The sequence below is a fragment of the Antennarius striatus genome, chromosome 1 (genome assembly GCF_040054535.1).
Source record: "Antennarius striatus isolate MH-2024 chromosome 1, ASM4005453v1, whole genome shotgun sequence".
Lineage (NCBI taxonomy): Eukaryota > Metazoa > Chordata > Actinopteri > Lophiiformes > Antennariidae > Antennarius > Antennarius striatus.
The window spans coordinates 24,169,903-24,189,957 of record NC_090776.1 but is presented as its reverse complement, the minus strand read 5'-3'; the positions used below and the strand labels follow the sequence as shown (position 1 = coordinate 24,189,957).

General features: G+C 38.2%; 1 protein-coding gene across 1 annotated transcript; it reads left to right on the top strand.

Annotated features, from left to right (window-relative positions):
* The first annotated feature begins 1,087 nt into the window (after window positions 1-1,087).
* On the top strand, window positions 1,088-17,560 carry nr1h3 (nuclear receptor subfamily 1, group H, member 3). The gene is made up of 11 exons (XM_068340740.1): window positions 1,088-1,211; window positions 3,359-3,555; window positions 5,753-5,835; window positions 7,423-7,665; window positions 9,708-9,974; window positions 10,125-10,330; window positions 12,283-12,462; window positions 12,573-12,672; window positions 13,033-13,146; window positions 13,520-13,614; window positions 14,649-17,560. The coding sequence occupies exons 3-11, from the start codon at window positions 5,793-5,795 to the stop codon at window positions 14,793-14,795; spliced, it is 1,395 nt and encodes a 464-aa protein (XP_068196841.1). The 5' UTR covers window positions 1,088-1,211; window positions 3,359-3,555; window positions 5,753-5,792; the 3' UTR covers window positions 14,796-17,560.
* The last annotated feature ends 2,495 nt before the right edge of the window (window positions 17,561-20,055 follow it).

Sequence of the window (20,055 nt, the reverse complement as noted above, 5' to 3'; positions counted from 1 at the left end):
TTGTTTTGGTGAGATCAACTCTCATCCTTGAAATGAAATCCCCCTGCTTTCTGTTGTACTTATTACTAATTTCATTCATCCATATGTATAAATAATAAATTTATAAAGCAAAATGTTTCCCCAGGTCACAATCTTTCCTAAAGCTATATTACTGAAGAAAGTTTAAAAATTGAGGTTAATCCCTGTACCATCTGTAAAGAGGATGAAGAAACCTTAGACCACATGGTTTTTCTAATGCCCTATGTCTTAAAATTTTTGATAATTATGATTATTAGCAGGGCGGCGCACGGTGGCGCGGTTAGCGTTGCCGCCTCACAACACGGCGGACACTATTTCGAGTCCCGCTCTGTGCGGACTTCTAGGTGGATTCTCTCCGCGTTCTCCGGTTTCCTCCCACCTCCGAAAGCATGCACTTCAGGTTGATTGGCCGGTCCAAATTGACCGTAGGAATGAGTGTGTGTGGGCATGGTTGTATGTCTTTGTGTGGCTCCGCGGTGCACTGGCGTTGTGCCTGGAGTGTCCCCCGCCTCACGCCCTATGCCGCCGAGATGGGCTCTGGCTCCCCATGACCCGCTGTGGCGGATACAGCGGTGGCAATCTGAAGACGACTGACTGACTGATTATTAGCATTCGAACATTGTCCACATTCTTTTTTTACATAGATGCTTTGAATTCATCTGTCCCTGACAAAATAAATATAATCTTTACGGGTAAATGTCTTATTCATTGCTGCATGTGGAGATATAGAATGCTCTCGTTTATTCCTGGAAATGAGCTCCGGCAGGACTGCGAGAAAGACAAACCTTGGCTCTGAAATCGTTTTATTCATACATAATACATGCATAAATCATATATGTATACTTTTACTTTTTGCATATTTTTATTTTATTTATTTGTATTTATTTTATTTATAGTGATGCTACATGTTCATGCTTTTGTGTGTTCTTAAAAAGCTCAAAGTTAAACTTGACTTGGCGGCCGCGTTGGGCTTTCCGCAGGCCACCTTTAAGACAAGACACTGGGCTGTTAACACAAATGTAGTTCTTGCGCCGATAAAAATGTGTTTCCTCCTGCGGCAGCATCACATGATGTAACTACGCTGGCTAGCAAGCGAGCATGCTAGCTTAGGTTTTCGGTGCCTGTCAACAGTCACGACCGGACAACATAACCTGCTGCATTTTAAAAGAAATACCGAACTAAAGAAGTTTGTGGTAAGTCACTCAGTTTCGCCTTATGTTGTGTGTTTGTTGTTTCCGTTATGCAAAGTTAGCTAAGCTAGGTGAGTAGAACTTGTTAAGGGTGTTTTGTCGCTGGTGAAGCTTTTCGGCTAACGTTAACGGGGTTGGCCTGCTTGGAATGACTTTGAAGCTAAGCTTACTTAGGCTAACATGCTAACTGTTCATACTTTTCGAGTATTGATAGCGTTTGCTTATTTAAACAAGCCGAACTTGCAGGTAGCTGACCAAATCCACCTCCTGACATTGAAGTCGGTGGAAGGTTTAAAACAAACTTGGCTAATGTTAAACGCACGGCAGTTATCTAAATAACCACGACGTAAAGTGTCAACACGAAAGTTGTTTGAAATCGCAGTTAGTGTTTGTTTGTTTTTTTTTGGTTGGTGCATGACTAGTTTACGACATAGCGCTAACGTGGAGTTTTAGTTGACAGCTCACAAGCTAACCACCGAAGCTAACAACAAATTAGCTAACCCAGCCTGACAGATAATGCAAGGCTGTGACTAAGGTTTTGTGTCCTGCACTACAAACCGGTTTCAGTCTGTGTATCAAAGCAAAAATATCTCTTCCGTATACATACATTTGCTTTAATTTGTTTCGCCTATTTATCCCTGGTTGTTGCAATATCAACCCATGACATCTATTCCTCTACCTTAAATCCGTCTTTATCGGATATTTAATAGCGTTCAAATAATTTTTGAGCCCAGGTCCATCTAATGTTATCATAAGCAGAGTGCTGGAATGAGACATCTTGACCCTTCAAGACACTGGTTGTACTTCGTCTTCATAATGGTGGGAACTTTGATCTACATAGGAGAAAGTGGTTCCTGAAAACCCTGACTCTTTGCTTTCACACCAGGTTGTTGCTGAGTATGATGATATGTTTTTGCTTCTTTCGATAGTTACATCCGTTAGTACTGTGAAACTTTTGGAAAGAAACATTTCCCAGTCAATTGTGCTGACTAATTTTTAAACTTATAATTTGCTTAATTGACACTGTGAGAATGTCTGAACACAGCTTTCTCACAGTTCCTCTGTTTCCAAAAATGGCTTGCCTAGCTTGATTGAGATGTCTATAACGTGTCAGGAGTCAAAAAGTTTTAACATGAATATTTTAAAAATAATAGTTTGTTTAACCCACAGTCCATAAAAACATTTTAATCAATAATTCTAGACAAAATAAAAAATCCTTAACATGAGAAGCCTTTAGCAGTTAGTTTTTGTGTTTTAACCTTGAAGATTATTGAATGAATAGTTGATTATGTAAATTGTTGATGATTCATAAGCTATATATAACTGATTCAAGTAATTGCTTAAATTATACGGTAGTTCCTCAATTGTAGTATCATAATAAGTTACATGCTTAACCAATGCTAAATAAGCAGTAAAATTCTAAGTTTGTGGTATCGATTAGAAGTTTCCTTGGTGTTATATGCAATCTTAAATGATAAAATTATAAAATTGTTTATCGTAGCACAAACTGGAGTTTGCATTGTTGATACACAGGATGAGATTTCATCCTGTTTTCCATTTGATACTAAACTTTTATATGGTTTGTGAGTTATGAATATATCCTTACAGTGATAATTATTTGAGTTTCATTCAGTTCTGTATTGATTTTGTTGGTGCTTTCATTAAATTCCACGGGTCTATAAAAACATGCACATGGACAAAGGTGACTGGCTGATAAGATGTAGGGGACATTGGACTTGAACAGAGAGATCGAGGTGGAGATGACACAAGTTTAAATATACATAACAAAAGAATGTAAAATTCATAACACAAAGACTTTTCTTTCATTGAATTTATTGTGTCCAAGTGAGTTATAACATGGTTTTGGTATAGTTAAATCCTATATGCTATTCCAAGGAGTGGAAAAGAGCATAATGCTAAGATTTTAAAGAACTAGAGAAAAGATGGTATCAACTTAAGATTTTCTTGTGGCATTAGGCTGTGTGAGTTAAATGGGGTGTTTAAATACACAGAGCAAAAATCTGGAACACCTTAGTCCTGAGTATCTAATGGCCATGCACATGACCAATAGTAACCTTTTTGTGTTCCCTCTTTCACCCTCCCTCCTCCCTCTGTGTGTTTTCCCTTCTGTCGCCCATTGGGTATTGTAGAAAGGGACTTGTCCTCTTCCCTCCTCACTTTCTCGAAGATAGTGAGTAATTAAAATCCTATCCAATAAGCCACAGTGACATCCTCAAGACTTCTCAGATGAACGAGTCCTCCATCAGTGCAGGGATATCAACAGACTGAAACTGTGGACTGTCATGGGCAAGATGGATAGACGATAAATAAGGCATCAGCTCCTGAGGTAAGGTCAGCCTGACACTAGACTTGTCACAGAATCCTTGTGGCAGTTAAATCTGACTCAGATGGACTTTTGTATTGTAGTATTGTTTTTTAGTATTTATTTTTATTTACTTAGCTTTGTAGTTGGAATATGAAGGCTTTAAAAAATAATCATTCATTTCTATCAAATTTGCAGACTAATGCTGACATGGATGCTTTAAAGACAGAGATACTATTGGTTAGAATCAAACTTTGCTTCACTCTTGTGTGATCTTAACATTAGGCGAATGAACCAGTTACAGCTGGTGTTATATTTTAAAAGGGTTATTAAAGCAACTTTATTCCAGGTATTGGTTTCTTTTTTGTACCTTCCTATGTTTAGGCTTCAAACATTTTTCAAGAGCAAATAGAAGCTGATAGTGCTTTCAATAGTTCAAAGAACATTTGCAGTGTTTCAGTTGTTTAGTGTTGCAGGAATATTATAGATACTTCCCATATTTAACAAATAACAATGATGTAGTAAAAGGTTACATAATAGTCTTTCTTTTTGCACTCACAAAGAAATGGGACATCGTTGCTTATGGAGTGGTGTTTATTGTAATAATTTATTAGTGTTACATTATACAATTTATGAAGGATATTATTAAGAAATTACGTCCTACAAGCCTGATGTGATTTGTAGTCTTCAGTTAACAGCTCCTTTGGTCTATAGATATGGAAGTAATAGAAAGTCAGGAAACATCTTTTCATGACTTTTACACTTTTTTGAAAAGTTAATGGAAAAGGTAAAAGTTTGGAAAAGTTAATCTCCATCTGGTTGTCTTTTAAATCCTATCATACGTCTTGATACCTGAGAATATTCCTTGATTTTAGTTGCTTACTTTTTTTAAGCAGATGGAAAGTTGAAGCGGTCTGTGATCAACTCAGTATAATATGAATAATGCAAGCTTGAATAAATTGGTAATTGAAAAAAGGAGTAACTGTATAGATTTGCATCTTTCCTGTTCATTTTGTTAATGTTTGTCGGTGTTGATGGCCTTGTCATGCTGATTATCACTAGGTATGAATTTTTAAAATACTAAACAGGAAAGGCTGTGTTGTGCTTTACTGTCCATTGTCACCATGTCATGGGCAGTGTTTCTGAAAGATATTTTACTCCAAGACAGAACATGAAAGCAAGACAAAATACAGTAAACGGTTCAATACAAGTTTTAGCTAATCTGTGTCCCCGATCAGTGAGTTAAGTCTTTGAGTAATGCAGTGTTCGTAGAGTGTCCTAATTTGTCATGAACTGAGTTCCCTTTATCTTTCAGTATTTTTATATTTACTACACTTAATATTATGGATAGTGCCGTAATTACCAGACACGCTCTTAAATCTAGTACTTTCACTTCAATGTTGTAACAGACTGCATCCTCTGAAATGAGCGCAAAGTTTAAATCACATCACTATAACAGTTTACAGTGAAATTATGATCACCAGTATATCAAATACTAATGAACTTGCATATTCTTATGCATTAAGCTTTCCATTGGTCAAAAGAAATTACAGATTGTATTTCAGAGGTTCCTGTTTGTGGCCTGGTTGTCACCCAACATAAAAATAATTGTAAAGATATTTTAGAATCTTTTTTTTTTTTTTTTAGTGAAATAGATGGTGTGGCTTCATTAAACTTGGACTTATTTATATTGATGTTTTGACTTTGACACCTTTTTTATTGTGTATTTGGTGGAAATGTACGCAGTTAATTCTGAAGGTGATTAATTTCCTCCGAGTGTTGCATGATGTTGTTAAGAATGTCATCTTCAGATGACTTTTGTTAAGAATAGCTATAAATCATGCATGTGTCTCTGCTGAATCAGTTTCCTGTAATGGATCCATATGTGGCCCATGAAAAACTTTCATTTCTGCTTTTAGCCAGTTGGCTTTCCTGCAGAGGTCTTTCTATTCTATTCTATTCTATTCTATTCTATTCTATTCTATTCTATTCTATATTAAGTGATTAATTATGATATGTAAGATCACCTTGTTATTGATGGAATTTAAACACATTACTGTTTTACTTTTTCAGAAAACCCACAAGAGTTGTTATTGACAGTTGACTAAAGTGAAAATTTTGTTTCAGAGGAATTTTACTTTCTTTTTGTTCCACTTTGATTTAGATTTGATTTTTTTAAAATTAAATGGCAGAATGTGAATTTTTTTGTGCTGTTTTACAGGTACATCTTGATTTCGTTATGACAAGCTGCTGTGCAGAAGATGTCCACGCTGTCAGTGACTGATATCCCAGATGTTGGTCATGGTAAGAGGAATACTTTGTCATTCTTTCATTTGGTGTTTGATGAATCATTGTTCTGAAATTCATCATATATATATATATATATATATGTGTATATATATATATATATATATATATATATATATATATATATGTGTATACATGTGTGTGTGTATATATATATATATATATACACACATACATTCACCGGCCACTTTATTAGGTACACCTGTCCAACTGCTCATTAACACTTAATTTCTAATCAGCCAATCATATGGGGGCAACTCAGTGCATTTAGACATGTAGACATGGTCAAGACAATCTCCTGCAGTTCAAACCGAGCATCAGTATGGGGAAGAAAGGTGATTTGAGTGACTTTGAACGTGGCATGGTTGTTGGTACCAAAGGGCTGGTCTGAGTATTTCAGAAACTGCTGATCTACTGGGATCTTCACGCACAACCATCTCTAGGGTTTACAGAGAATGGTCCGAAAAAGAAAAAATATCCAGTAAGCGGCAGTTCTGTGGGCGGAAATGCCTTGTTGATGCCGGAGGTCAGAGGAGAATGGCCGGACTGGTTCGAGCTGATAGAAAGGAAACAGTGACTCAAATAACCACCCGTTACAACCAAGGTAGGCAGAAGAGCATCTCTGAACGCACAGTACGTCGAACTTTGAGGCAGATGGGCTACAGCAGCAGAAGACCACGCCGGGTGCCACTCCTTTCAGCTTAGAACAGGAAACTGAGGCTACAATTTGCACAAGCTCATCGAAATTGGACAATAGAAGATTGGAAAAACGTCGCCTGGTCTGATGAGTCTCGATTTCTGCTGCGACATTCGGATGGTAGGGTCAGAATTGAAAGCATGGATCCATCCTGCCTTGTATCAATGGTTCAGGCTGGTGGTGGTGGTGTAATGGTGTGGGGAATATTTTCTTGGCACTCTTTGGGCCCCTTGGTACCAATTGAGCATCGTTGCAACACCACAGCCTACCTGAGTATTGTTGCTGACCATGTCCATCCCTTTATGACCACAATGTACCCAACTTCTGATGGCTACTTTCAGCAGGATAATGCGCCATGTCATAAAGCTGGAATCATCTCAGACTGATTTCTTGAACATGACAATGAGTTCACTATACTCAAATGGCCTACACAGTCACCAGATCTCAATCCAATATAGCATCTTTGGGATGTGGTGGAACGGGAGATTTGCATCATGGATGTGCAGCCGACAAATCTGCACCAACTGTGTGATGTCATCATTTCAATATGGACCAAACTCTCTGAGGAATGCTTCCAGCACCTTGTTGAATCTATGCCACGAAGAATTGAGGCAGTTCTGAAGGCAAAAGGGGGTACAACCCGTTACTAACATGGTGTACCTAATAAAGTGGCCGGTGAGTGTATATATATATATATATATATATATATATATATATATATATATATATATATATATATATATATACTGTATGTATATATAAAATTGTGTTTATGCATGTTGACATTTGTTTCACACACAATGACACAAATATGACACACAATGACACAGTGCTATCAGGTGTTATCAGGTGGCTTGTGGTTGATTGAATGTTTTGCCTCCTGTTAGATGAGAGTAAGGTGTTCGACGGGGCCTCTGAGCTGCAGCTGGACTGCATGGTTGAGGAGAGCAGTGGAAGCACCACAGTAAAACTTGACAGACAGTTGTCCATGGCTCATCGCTCTCACACAGATGACTTCCCTTGCCCCTCCCACAACGGCCCTTCATTTACTGAGATGAACAGCCCACTACCGGTAGAGCTAAGTGACATTAAGGCAGATCCAGCGACAAGTGACACGTCTGCCGTCGCAGGTAAGGGAAAACAGCTCCACTGCACATTCTCTCTAAAATCCTTGTTGTATTTAAACCTTAAAAACACTTCTTTGGGTTGAAAGATGAAGAAGAACCTTACTTTATTAATCTCTTTGGTGGTTCCTGTGGGGAAAAGCACACATACACCTATATACACCTATATATATATATATTTTTTTTTTTTAAATTTTATATACTGTTTTGATCCCCGAAGGGAAATTAAGAACGCACACTCTAGCTACTGATTCAAACGCATGCATACACATATATTAGTGAGTACAGGCCCCTGTATCACACACACACACACACACACAGGGGGGCCTGTAGGCATGCAGGGGAGGTAGAGTGGCAGGCAGCTCCTTCTTGGTGCGCCTTAAATGAGCAATTTGTAAAGGGGACGGCACCTTGCTCAAGGGTACCTCGGCAGTGCTCCAGAGGTGAGCTGACACCTCCCACTGTCAGCTCACCTCCGGGTATTTTTTTGGGCGGGAGTGGGAATCGAACCGCCGATCTTGAAATCATAGGACGACCCGCTCTACCGCCCGCTTTACCACTGAGCCACTGCCGCCCTATATATACATATACAGTCAGTCCTCAACTTAAAAACATTAGACTTACAAACATTAAAGATATGAACAAATGTGCACTGACTGCTGTACTGCAGTTGCACTTTCTGCCAAAATTGCTGCCGAGCAACATCTCTGCAGTCGCGCATCTCGTCTCCCCCTTTTGCTCTCTTTTGTTGTTGTGTAGTGGTTATGATTGTGTGGTTTTTTGTTTTTGTTTTAAATTGGGACATCTTCTGGTTTCTGAAATCAGGACACCTTCTGGGAGACTTTATTTTATCCTGTGTGCTTATCCAGGTTTATCCCATGGGCAACTTCTTCGTCAGTCATAGAGGAAGTGCTGTTTTTTTTTCTTTTCAAAATAAAAGCATATGCTTCTGCTACCGAAAAATTCAAAATACACATGGGTTCTCTCCGGCTTCCTCCCACCTCCAAAAGCATTCGCTTCAGGTTGATTGGCCGTTCCAAATTGCCCGTAGGAATCAGTGTGTGTGTGCATGGTTGTATGTCTTTGTGTGTGGCTCCGCCGTGCACTGGCGTCGTGCCCGGAGTGTCCCCCGCCTCACGCCCTATGCCGCCGAGATAGGTTCCGGCTCCCCGTGACCCGCTGCGGTGGATATAGCGGTGGTAATCTGAAGATGACTGACTGACTGACATTGTTCATCATACGGCACAACAACATACCACACTACACCACAGCCACAGTTGTCTCTGAGCATCTCAGACCGTCAAATATATGTAAATATATGTAAATGTATGGTGAGGAATATTCCACATTTGTGCCAAAATACCAATTTCCCACAGTTTTTTCGTATGTTGGTTGTATTCAGTCTGGATTTGTATGATTTTTGCAACTCATGAAATTTGCATCGTAGATCTTGCATTTCATACTACATAGGCCCTCATTACTTGAGGTTAATGCGTTCCAAGAACCACACGTGAATTCCGCGATATAGCGACAAACTATCTTATTATTTACGGTAATTGAAACATTTATGAACCCTCCCCATACTGATATTAAACCTCCTTCTATCTGTATTACCTTTTCCCATACTCTTATCAACTGTTTAAAGCACTTTTGTGTCTCACAGAAGTGCGCTGCGTTCCAAGACGGAACGTAGCGCACTTCCGGATGCCGTCAGCCAATAGAACGCGCGTACAGTATCACGTGACTGCCTACAAAAAATCCTCAATGAGGTGAAGTCGTTGTGTGTTGATGTGCGAGTGCGGATCAACACTTGTATATTTTGCATACAAAGCTGTCTGTCTCTTCCTGAGAGATGGAATGTTTAGAAGTACTCATCTTTTCTTCATTCCCATCATTGTCATCTTTGTCATCCTTCACAAATGAAGGATGACAAGCTGACATTGTCCAACCTCCATCATGTATCGGAGCCTATAAGCTTTTGTTTCAGAATTTATATAAACATGTGAAATTGCTTAACATGGTTTAACACCTCTTCAATTTGTTTGCAGATGGCCAGCCAGTCAAAAGAAAGAAGGGACCTGCTCCAAAGATGCTTGGCAATGAGGTGTGCAGTGTATGTGGTGACAAAGCCTCTGGTTTCCATTACAATGTATTGAGCTGTGAGGGCTGTAAGGGCTTTTTTCGACGAAGTGTCATAAAAAGTGCCCAGTACTCTTGCAAGAACAACGGCCACTGTGAAATGGACATGTACATGCGCCGCAAATGCCAGCAATGCCGCCTACGCAAGTGTCGGGAGGCGGGCATGCTTGAGCAGTGTGAGTATCTGTACGCTAAATGAATCAGAGATGAAGAAAAAAGTGTATTCCACTGCATGTGTAGCCAGAGTGAATAGCATGGCAATAATCCTGTTTGCCCAAATTGTGATTTTTTTTTTTTTAATGAAACCATTCCTTTTTGACCTGTAGGTGTGCTCTCCGAGGAACAAATCAGACTGAAGAAGATGAAGAAGCAGCATGAGGAGGAAACAGCCCGCACGTCCACAGAGGCCCCCCCCACTCCTCTACTGGAAATAGCCACACTGGATCAAGAGCAGCAAGAAATGATAGAGAAGTTAGTGGCCATGCAGAAGCAATGCAACAAGAGGTCTTTCCTTGAGCGACCAAAAGTGACAGTAAGTAAACTTCAAAGAGGAGAGATTTTATTTGATTTTGACCAGTTGAAGGTCTCTTGTGATATTAATAATATAAGAATCAGTGATTTGTTTTAACGCAAAGCTACTTTAAGTCACAACCAAGGAAATGAACTGCTTTGTTTTTTAAATGTTTGTAGGTTGAAGTGGATAATTAGCTTAGTGCAGTAATACCTCGCTTGTTCGTGCTACAAGATGCACACTTTCCATGCATTGCAGGTTTTTAGTAGGTATAATCATACAAGCCCTTGTACAATATTGAGGGCTCATTGTAAATATATTCTCATAATTGCTTTTTTTTGAATTCTAGGACATTACAAAATTGTAGTGCATGACTAATCAATAGAATGCACCAAGAAGAGAAGATTTGAAATCCACATTTTTATTAGTTAAGTGTGCTTTATAAATGAAATTCAAAAGAAAAAAGGCCAAGCACATCAGCAAACCAATTAGGCCAGGTGCATTTCTCAAAAATGCAATACAAATACAGTTAAATAAAATAAATAAAATTCAGAAATAAAATAAGGCTGAGTCTCAAATAGGCACATAAGCAGACTCTCAATCAAAATGAATACTAAAGCTGACTCAATACAGCAATTCAAAATGAATAGTATAACATGCGTCTAAATAAGGCAACATCAGTAGCAAGATGCCAACAGGCTTTTCCTTAAAAAGGGTAAGCTAACGCTCAACTCTTGACATGTTCTGCTTTTAAATGATACGTTAGGCTGGAGCCGCTTCGGTGATATGAAAATTCTCTTTTACCAGAGGTACTACTACTACTACTAATAATAATAGTAATAATAATAATAACAATAATAATAATAATGGATTAGATTTATATAGCACTTTTCTGGACACTCAAAGACGCTTTACATCAGATCCATTATTCATTCACTCCTCATTCATACTTGGTGATGGTAAGCTACGTGTGTAGCCACAGCTGCCCTGGGGCAGACTGACGAAGGCGTCTACAGCGCAGATTGGCAGCGCAGAATCACAGCGTTTTTGTTGATAGTCCCGTCTTTATTCTTTTTATAAATAAACTTTTCCCCAAAGGTCTGAGTGGGCTTGCCTCGCTCTCCTGTGTCGCGTCCATCTCTGTTGTCAGTCACCCTGCTTTTGACTAGTGGCGCAGGTACGAAGTGACGTTCCACTGCAGCCTACGGGTCACTCAATGGGTCAAATTTGAAATGCTCGCGCATTGACTTGCCACTCATGATTAATTGCGTTAATTTTTATAGTGTGTTAATTTGCAGTGTAATTTATAAATCTAATTAACGCGTTAAAATGACAGCCCTGATTTACAGTTACTTTATTCTTGAACCTTATGCACAGAGAGTTGTCGAAGAATTTCGTTGTACACTTGTGTATAATGACATTAAAGGCATTATGTTCTATTCAATTCTAGTCATATGATGCCATAAGCGCATGCTATTGGCATGCAGCATTCGGAAGTGCGCTGTGTTCTGAGACTCGCGGAAGGCAGCACACTTCCGTGAAACACAGAAGTGCTTTAAACCATCTCTAAGAGCGTGGGAAAAGGTAATACAGATATGAGGTAGTATTGGGAGGCTTCATGAACATTTAAATTACCATAAATAATAAATAGTTTCTTGCTATATTCTGGAATTTGGTTTTTCACGAGAGGTCCTGGAACTCATTAACCACGTGTAACGAGGGATTACTGTATCACGTAAAGCAAGAAAAGATAACAGTAGGACCTGCCTTCAGGGTAAATGTTCAGGGTGTGTGGCCAGTTTTCTGACAGGACATGGCAATTTTAAGGGAGAAAAATCCAACCCCCCCCCCCCCCCCCCAAAAAAAAACAGCTAATGTGTCAGTCACATTGTTATCAACATCAGATGAAAGCATACGTGAGCCAATGTCTGTAGTTCTGCTACCTCATTAACATACATACATCTGTCCAACAGCCATGGCCTCAGAGTCAGGACCTGCAGAATCGAGAAGTACGTCAGCAGCGGTTTGCCCACTTCACTGAGCTCGCGATCATGTCGGTCCAAGAGATTGTAGATTTTGCTAAGCAACTTCCTGGTTTTCTGGAGCTCACAAGAGAGGACCAGATTGCTTTACTGAAAACGTCCACCATCGAGGTTTGCTGTAACTTTGTTATGAAATGTTAGTTGCTATTTGCATATCAGTTTCGTGTCTGTTTGATGTGTGTTATTGTTCTTCTCATCAAGATTTGTTTTGTCTTCCTCAGATTATGCTACTCGAAACATCTCGACGGTACAATCCTGCGATTGATAGCATAACGTTTCTTAAGGATTTTAGCTATAATAAGGAGGATTTTGCCAAAGCAGGTGCGTCAATATTTATTAGATCTGAATATTTTGGTGTAATTTACTAACTGCATGTATTCAATTTGTCTTAAATGTTCTGCAAAAAAGTCTGAGCATAACCAAATTTGTTGTGTTTTATCTTAAGACAAATGAACATTTTTGTTTACATTGCCACATTCGCTCTCATCATCAAAAATGGAATGCTGTGTTAAGGTTAGACAAAAGTATATATGTAACATCTAATTTTGAAAAAAAGAAACATGTTGCTGCTCCTACTTAGTTTTTTGTTTTTTTTTCCAGTAATTGCACTCTTGCTAACAAAAACTTAATTCTACTTTTCTGTGACCTTGTGTTTCCTTTCCCCTTTTGTCATCTCCTAAGGGCTTCAGATTGAGTTCATTAACCCAATCTTTGAGTTCTCAAAAGGAATGAATGACCTGCATCTGGACGAGGCAGAATATGCCCTTCTTATTGCCATCAACATATTTTCTGCAGGTTAGATTCATAAATGTGTGTTTCAACCTATCTATATAGTTGTGTCTGTGTGTTTATGAAATATGTGGAGAGAAAGGGAGACAAACAAAGACACAGAAAGAGATCGATATTCTCTGAGCAGCTTGAAATTGTTTTATTCAAAAAGAGACCATATGCCTATTTATCAGAGTGGCCTGTACAGATGCTTCTGAACTGTGCTGTGACATACCTGGTATAATCACCAGAATGGCCACAATCACTCTAGTGTTTACTTCTCAGCTGGAACACAACACCAACGTGCCCAGTGGAGTCCAGTTTTTGGAAAGAATGTCAATTATTTAAGGGACAAATTTGATCTGTTACTAGAGACTAACAGTGTATTTATTTTGTTTAGATCGGCCAAATGTACAGGATCATGATTTGGTGGAGAGGCTGCAGCAACCCTATGTGGACGCTTTGCGCTCTTACATCATGATAAAGAGACCAAATGTAAGTGCCTGGTTGTTCACATGACCCTTTAAGATTTTCACCAACAGTATCATTGTATTTCCGCTGATTTAAATTCAAATTGATCAAGTCTGAATGGTCTAAAACTGCTGAAGAATTTATAGGGATGTCAAGTCCCTTATTGTCTTGTTAATTATTTTTTCTCAACTCAATTTTGCAGCGCACTGCAAAATTAGAAATCAAATAACTTTTAAGATGTGCTTTAACAGATTGTTGGTTGGTCGATTAATTTTTAAAAAAAAATGTTAATCTACTGTAATGGTCCCTGTAGGGAAATGATTAATTTAGACAAATGTAACACTTTAGACAAATGAGAATTCTCGTAACATTTCACACGATTGTCAGAAATTTGCTGCAAGCAAACCAGAAGGAATTAAAGATTAAGGTAGCGGAGAAGTTGGAAAACCTAGCTGCAAAGAAGAGAAAGTTGTTAAACTAAATTGTAATGAGTATAATCTGTAACTAGAAAACAGCTCTTTAGCTGAAGAGAGATGTCTTGTATTAAACCTTCTTATGAAAACAAGTGTGAAGGATTGAGAAAACACAATCACTGAATATATTTTCAAAGTAGTAAATCAAGTTTACATTTGGTATATTGGCTGCCTTTAATTCTGTTGTCTTTTTGTTGTCAATAATTTCACTTTAAATCTATTATTAATTACTGTAAAGCTCCAAGCTTCAGGGGGGATATACCCCCTGAACTCCCCATTGTTGGTTCTACATTAGGAGTTCAGCTGAAAAAATACTTTCCTGTTGTCATCCATAAAGTCAGCATAGCCTAGTTTTCATCATCTCAGCAAGAACATTGGTTCAGTACTGAGGTTACATTGTTTTGGGTTAGTAGGCTTGAACAGTTACAAGATGAGGAAGTGCATTAGAAGAATTACGTTTTGCTGTAATCCAAATGTAATGCAACTAAATGTAAATCTAGCGGTAAATAAGTAATTCATACATTTTCACCATAGTATACAGTATGTATATGTGTATCTCTTAAATTTTTTAAAATGTTTCCCCAGGATCACTTGATGTTTCCACGTATGCTTATGAAGCTGGTGAGTCTTCGTACACTAAGTAGTGTCCACTCGGAGCAGGTTTTTGCCCTTCGCCTCCAGGACAAGAAACTTCCCCCGCTGCTCTCTGAAATTTGGGATGTCAATGAGTGACTACAAACCTCAAGTGATACTGTTGCTTTGTAAAGCTTGAGACGGACATGGCATTGAGTAGGAACACTGAATCCTTTCTGCTCATTTGCTCTGGGATTGTTTATAACAATGAGATTGTTTTTGTAGGGGCAGGAGAGCATTGTTGCCATTTGCTCTTCGTCAGACTGCTAAATATTTTTTGTGTTAAGAGAAGAAACACAAGCACCTAGTTTTTTGTTTTTTGTGTAGATGCTGACATAATTGATTGTTGATATATAAATACCAGCATCAGGCTCTTTAGCCAGTTTTCTCTGCATTTTTTTTCTTTTTTTAAGTTATGTTGATTTGTTATGCAGTTCTATACTCACCTTTAAGAATTCTAATCAGAAGTTTCTGGTATCACCTGTGGCTTTCTCAAATGAGATATAGCAATTTGTGCAACAGGTGCACATGGAGAGAGAGTTGAAGAGACCCGTATCTGCTCACTATTCATGTTAAGGTTAAACGGTAGAGCTTCTGGTTTGTGTCCATTGTGTTTGTTTTGGACTAAGGGCAGAAATCAAATGGTTGGAGTAGTCACTCAGGTAAAGTAATGTGAAGTAGACCTCTATTTACTAGAGGCATCTTTAATTTTTATTAGATTACTTGAGTTTTCTTCAAAGTGCATAAGGGACCCTTTTGGTCATTTATAGTTTCCCATTAACTTTAATGTAAATTGTATATTTATTTTTCCACAAAAAGAATTTCTGCACAAATGAATCCACAACTATCCATATACCAATGCACAAGACACCTCTGCAGATGACTGGCAAAGTACATCCTCATGAAAAAGTGACGGTGATGCGACTGAATTCTCCTCCATTTTCCTTCTTAATAAACCTTGGTACCTTGGAATAGTTGCTACTGATGTGTCTTCAAATTCCACATAAAAATTACATGTTAAAATGGAAAGACAAATGATCATCTCTGTGACCCTATTTTCAAATGAACAAATCCCAAATTGGGAGTTATCTTCTTAAATAGGAAGGTTTGTCTCTTGTTTTGCCACCTAATTTGTTTTTAGTGTTAGATTGTACATTTATTCATTTCATTAAAAAGCAGTCCAGTTATTTTCATTTTTGAAAATGACATGGAAAATTTCACAGCCTTTTATTTTTGGTAGTGCACTGGATAAATGAGATTGAGGAAAAGATGTATAGCTGAAGGGAGGATTACCATAACTGCAAGTGCCTGTTCAAGGCAAGTACAACACAGATAGCTTTAAGTAGTCGGAAAGCCTCACTTCAAGTGTACCAAAACCTTGTACTGTCAACGCAGCAGCAACTGAGTAAAAACATGAGCCTCCCAATGACGGAGCCTGATATGCTTCTGGGCTCAGTTTGAATTGTTACAGGTGACAAATGAATATCAATGCAGTTTAATTTTTGTGAAGGTTATTCTCTCTCCGTATTCATGTGGCATGAAGAGTGCTGAAAATTGGACAACATGTCAGTGCAGCCTGCTTTTGAAGTTTCAAATTTAGTGACAGTTATATTATGGTTTATTACATTATTTTAACACTTTTAACCAGCTACAATTTCTTAATGGCTTTCAATAAAATGACATTTCATATTACATTTTGATTTTGTTTAAATGTTATGGATGTTCCAGATATTAATTTCTTTTATTTTTTTTTAAAAGTAGGACTTGTCCACAGCAGTGTACTTATGACTGTCGTTACACTCAGGTAGAATAGTCCGGGTTGTGTTTACGTTCAACTAGACTTTTTTCATTTAATGATTTAACGGTGATGTATTGACACTGACCTTACACCATGAGATATGACTAAATGAACAGGGCGGGAGCTCCACCAATTAGTTGCTTGAAAGAATGCAAATGCCCGCTTCCTTTTGACAATGAGCCTGCAGGATCAACATGGATACTGTGGGTAACAGAGTGGTTTATAGACAAACATTTTATGAAAAGATCCAGTTCAGTAAATCATTTTGCTGCTGGAGGCAAGTTTGGCTAGTGACTTAAGACGACTTTAGTTGAACATGATGTTTCATTCACGTCTTCAGCTGAATTGCCTTTTGTTGCTAATTTGAAAACTGAATCAAATGTGGAAGCTGAATCATACTCAAAAGTACAAAAAAACTTTCCAAACCAAGCTTTTTCATACAGAAGTAACACATGAGTGAGTGAATTACTGAACATAAACTCCATCAATCCGTTAATCTCTCAATATTTGATATTTTGTTGATTGGTTCTCTAACAATGTAAACATTTCCCACAGTCTGCTAATCCCTCAGTAAAATGTTTGTTTCTCTTTTAATATCTCATTGCTGAAGAGTGCAGCATTTTAGGACATTGCAGTACTTCTCTAATTTGGGTATACAGAACTTTGTGTCATTTTGAAATGACATGTGATGTTTGCTTTTGGGATTTGGGTTGCTGCTTTCATTGCCAGTGGAATACACATGATCAAGTTTAAAAGTAGTTTCTGTATTAGCTGGATAAATCTTATCCCAGTTGAACCACAGGTCATTATTTCTTTCATGGTTTGCTGTAATCTGGTCATATGAGCAAAGCATCAGTTGTCCACTTGTTTGGCTCTTCACATACACATTATGTTGATACTGTAATGTATCAAGTTCCATTGTACTGTATATATTGAAATTGTATCTGATTTGATTTCTAATTCCTGTCTTCAAAGGTGGAAGTGTAAACATTAACATAGAAATGCAAACCTATTTTAATACTTAATGTTTTGTATGTACAGCATAAATTAAAGCTATGCAGCAGTGCTGGCAAGGTTGAAATCAAATGTTTTCATAGATTGCTTTCATCAATGATGTTTAGATAATCACATTACAGAAAAGACTGTTTACATTTCCTCAAATTTATGTGGTAGTAAAATGACGTTCAGTTCTATCTGAACTGACTTTCTGAAGAGAAAAATCTATGATTTAGGTCACTTTGGTTATGTAGGCAATGACCTATGTTAGTGTCATATGTTTTTCATGAGATACATTATATACATGGACATGTATTTTACCTTTTTTTTATTATTCAACGTTTGTTTTTTAGCTGAGTGGAGGTGGAAATGCTGACAAGCCTATGGAATTAAATTGGTACGAAAAGCTCATGATATTGACAGATAGACACATCAGGATATTTAAGTTTTTTCCTGGTATGTTTTACAAAATACATACCAGAACAGTAACTTTCTCACCAGTTATTTTCTAAATTTATTATAAACACATTAAAATCGTGGTCCATGGTTGAGGTAAGGGTTACATCAGTATACAAATACATCGATGCAGCAGAGAATCATTTTTCAACTATTGTCCAAAAGAATGCCGACATCACAGTAGTGCAACTGGTCTTTTAGAGAGTTATTTTTTTGTGTGGTGGTGATAACCACAAATATAGCATAAGAGCAACTAGCCAACAACAGAAACAAGGCCTAGTAATCTCATCTACATCTAAATCTACACCTGCACATTGTTTTTTTCCCCGATAAAACTTCACTAATCTTGTACCTTAACAAGTAGTGACTTTAGTGACAACACTTAAAGCCCTTTGTCATATGTCCCACACCTGCTGATGTAAGGCAGTAATAATTAGCTGTGCATTAGGTTTTTAAGGGTGGCCCTGATACACCAATCAGCCAGAATATTATGATCATCTGTCTAACATAAATTTGGTCCCTTTTTTTTTCTGCCAAAACAGCCATGACTCATCATGGTAAGTACTTTACTAGACCTCTGAAGGTTTGCTGTGGTGTCCAGCACCAAGACCATTACTGCACATCCTTGTCCAGGACATGCCACAGATGTTTGACCACTTTGAGATCGGAGGAATTTCATGGCCAAGTCATAACCTCAAACTTGTTATGTTCCTCAAACTGTTAAAGAACAATTTTTCACTTTTTTGCAAGAGAACATTACCCTGCTGAAAGACCATCAATCATTATGGAATACCTTTTCCTGGAAAGCGTACTTGTTTTTGCAAAAACTCCAAGGTAGGTGGTATGTCTCAAAGTAACATCCACACGGATGGCAAGAAATGTTCCCTCGAATGTTTCCATGTGTTTGGGCAAACACAAGCCTCTTGAGCACACTGCGGACCACTTTGAGCAACATCAGATGTGCACGCTGTGGCCACACAAAAGTATCACAATTGTTCAAAACCTTGGATCATAGCAAGTTACATGGCTTATTAAAAGAAGAAATTACAGCAGCAAATTTTATTTGTTTATTTTTAATATAAGTAATTTGGCCCACTTGAAACAAACATTTTGTTCATTAGTGTGAGAGTCCTGATTTGGCCAGGGGATGAGCTGCTTTGGTCTAGGTGAGGTCCAGTTGTGGCCTGGCTTAGGGTCCTGAAAGAAATGATACATATACTGTACACCTTTCAGACATCAGTTTGTTCAAATCAAAACATTCACATTTTGCACAATGACGTCTGTTTCTGCTTGGGATTTAGTGTAAATTCCTGTGACTCTTGGTCTGTAAAATACTTTTATTTAGCATTTCTACTATTATCTAGAATGATTTAATGATTAATATCCATTAAAAAAAATCTTAATAAAAGACACGAAAATATGCACAAATCTGACTTAAATTTGACCTTATATTTCATGTGGTTGTACAATTTGGCCAGGTTGATGGCTTCGTCTGCTTCCTGCTTTGAGCTTTCTCAAAAAGAGAAAAAAAAGTCACCTAGTTTCACCGCTTGTTCCTCTATTTGCATAAACTCGGACAGTCAATCCCTCTCAAAAGAGCCGCGTTTCTTTTTTACTTTGGCTTGGTGGGTGAATGAGCCGCTGCCCATTCATTTCCAGCTATAACCTGCACGGCGCTCATGCAGCACCGTTGTCATGTATGTGTGCTGTACTGGAGGCCACCAGTAGGTGATGCTGTAACACTAAGAGCATGATGGTTTATGTTGTACCTCACGCTTCCTCATGGTCTGATGTATAACAGCTGTCAATGCTCTGATTGGCTGTGTAGCGTCATTGAACCGTATCGTATCATTGGCTGGACACCTGTCACTCACTGAGCTACAATGCGCAATAGTACAGAAAATAATATTATTTTTCTAATTAATTAGATTAGGTCTAATATTAGCAATTACTTACGGTAATACGTTTGTATCGGATTTTATTTTGTGCGCTACATAAACTTTGATGTGAGAATGTGCTTTCATGAACAACACCAGGCACCCCATGCACACCACCTTCTCCCAGCAGAGAAGCACCTTCAGCGGCAGACTGCTGTCACACAGCGCCTCC

Excerpts from the sequence above, each read along its gene's own strand:
- nr1h3 (XM_068340740.1), top strand. The coding sequence starts at position 5,793 with ATGTCCACGCTGTCAGTGACTGATATCCCAGATGTTGGTCATG. Across the intron at positions 5,836-7,422 it reads TATCCCAGATGTTGGTCATG|ATGAGAGTAAGGTGTTCGAC; the intron begins GTAAGAGGAATA and ends GCCTCCTGTTAG. Across the intron at positions 10,331-12,282 it reads TTGAGCGACCAAAAGTGACA|CCATGGCCTCAGAGTCAGGA; the intron begins GTAAGTAAACTT and ends TCTGTCCAACAG.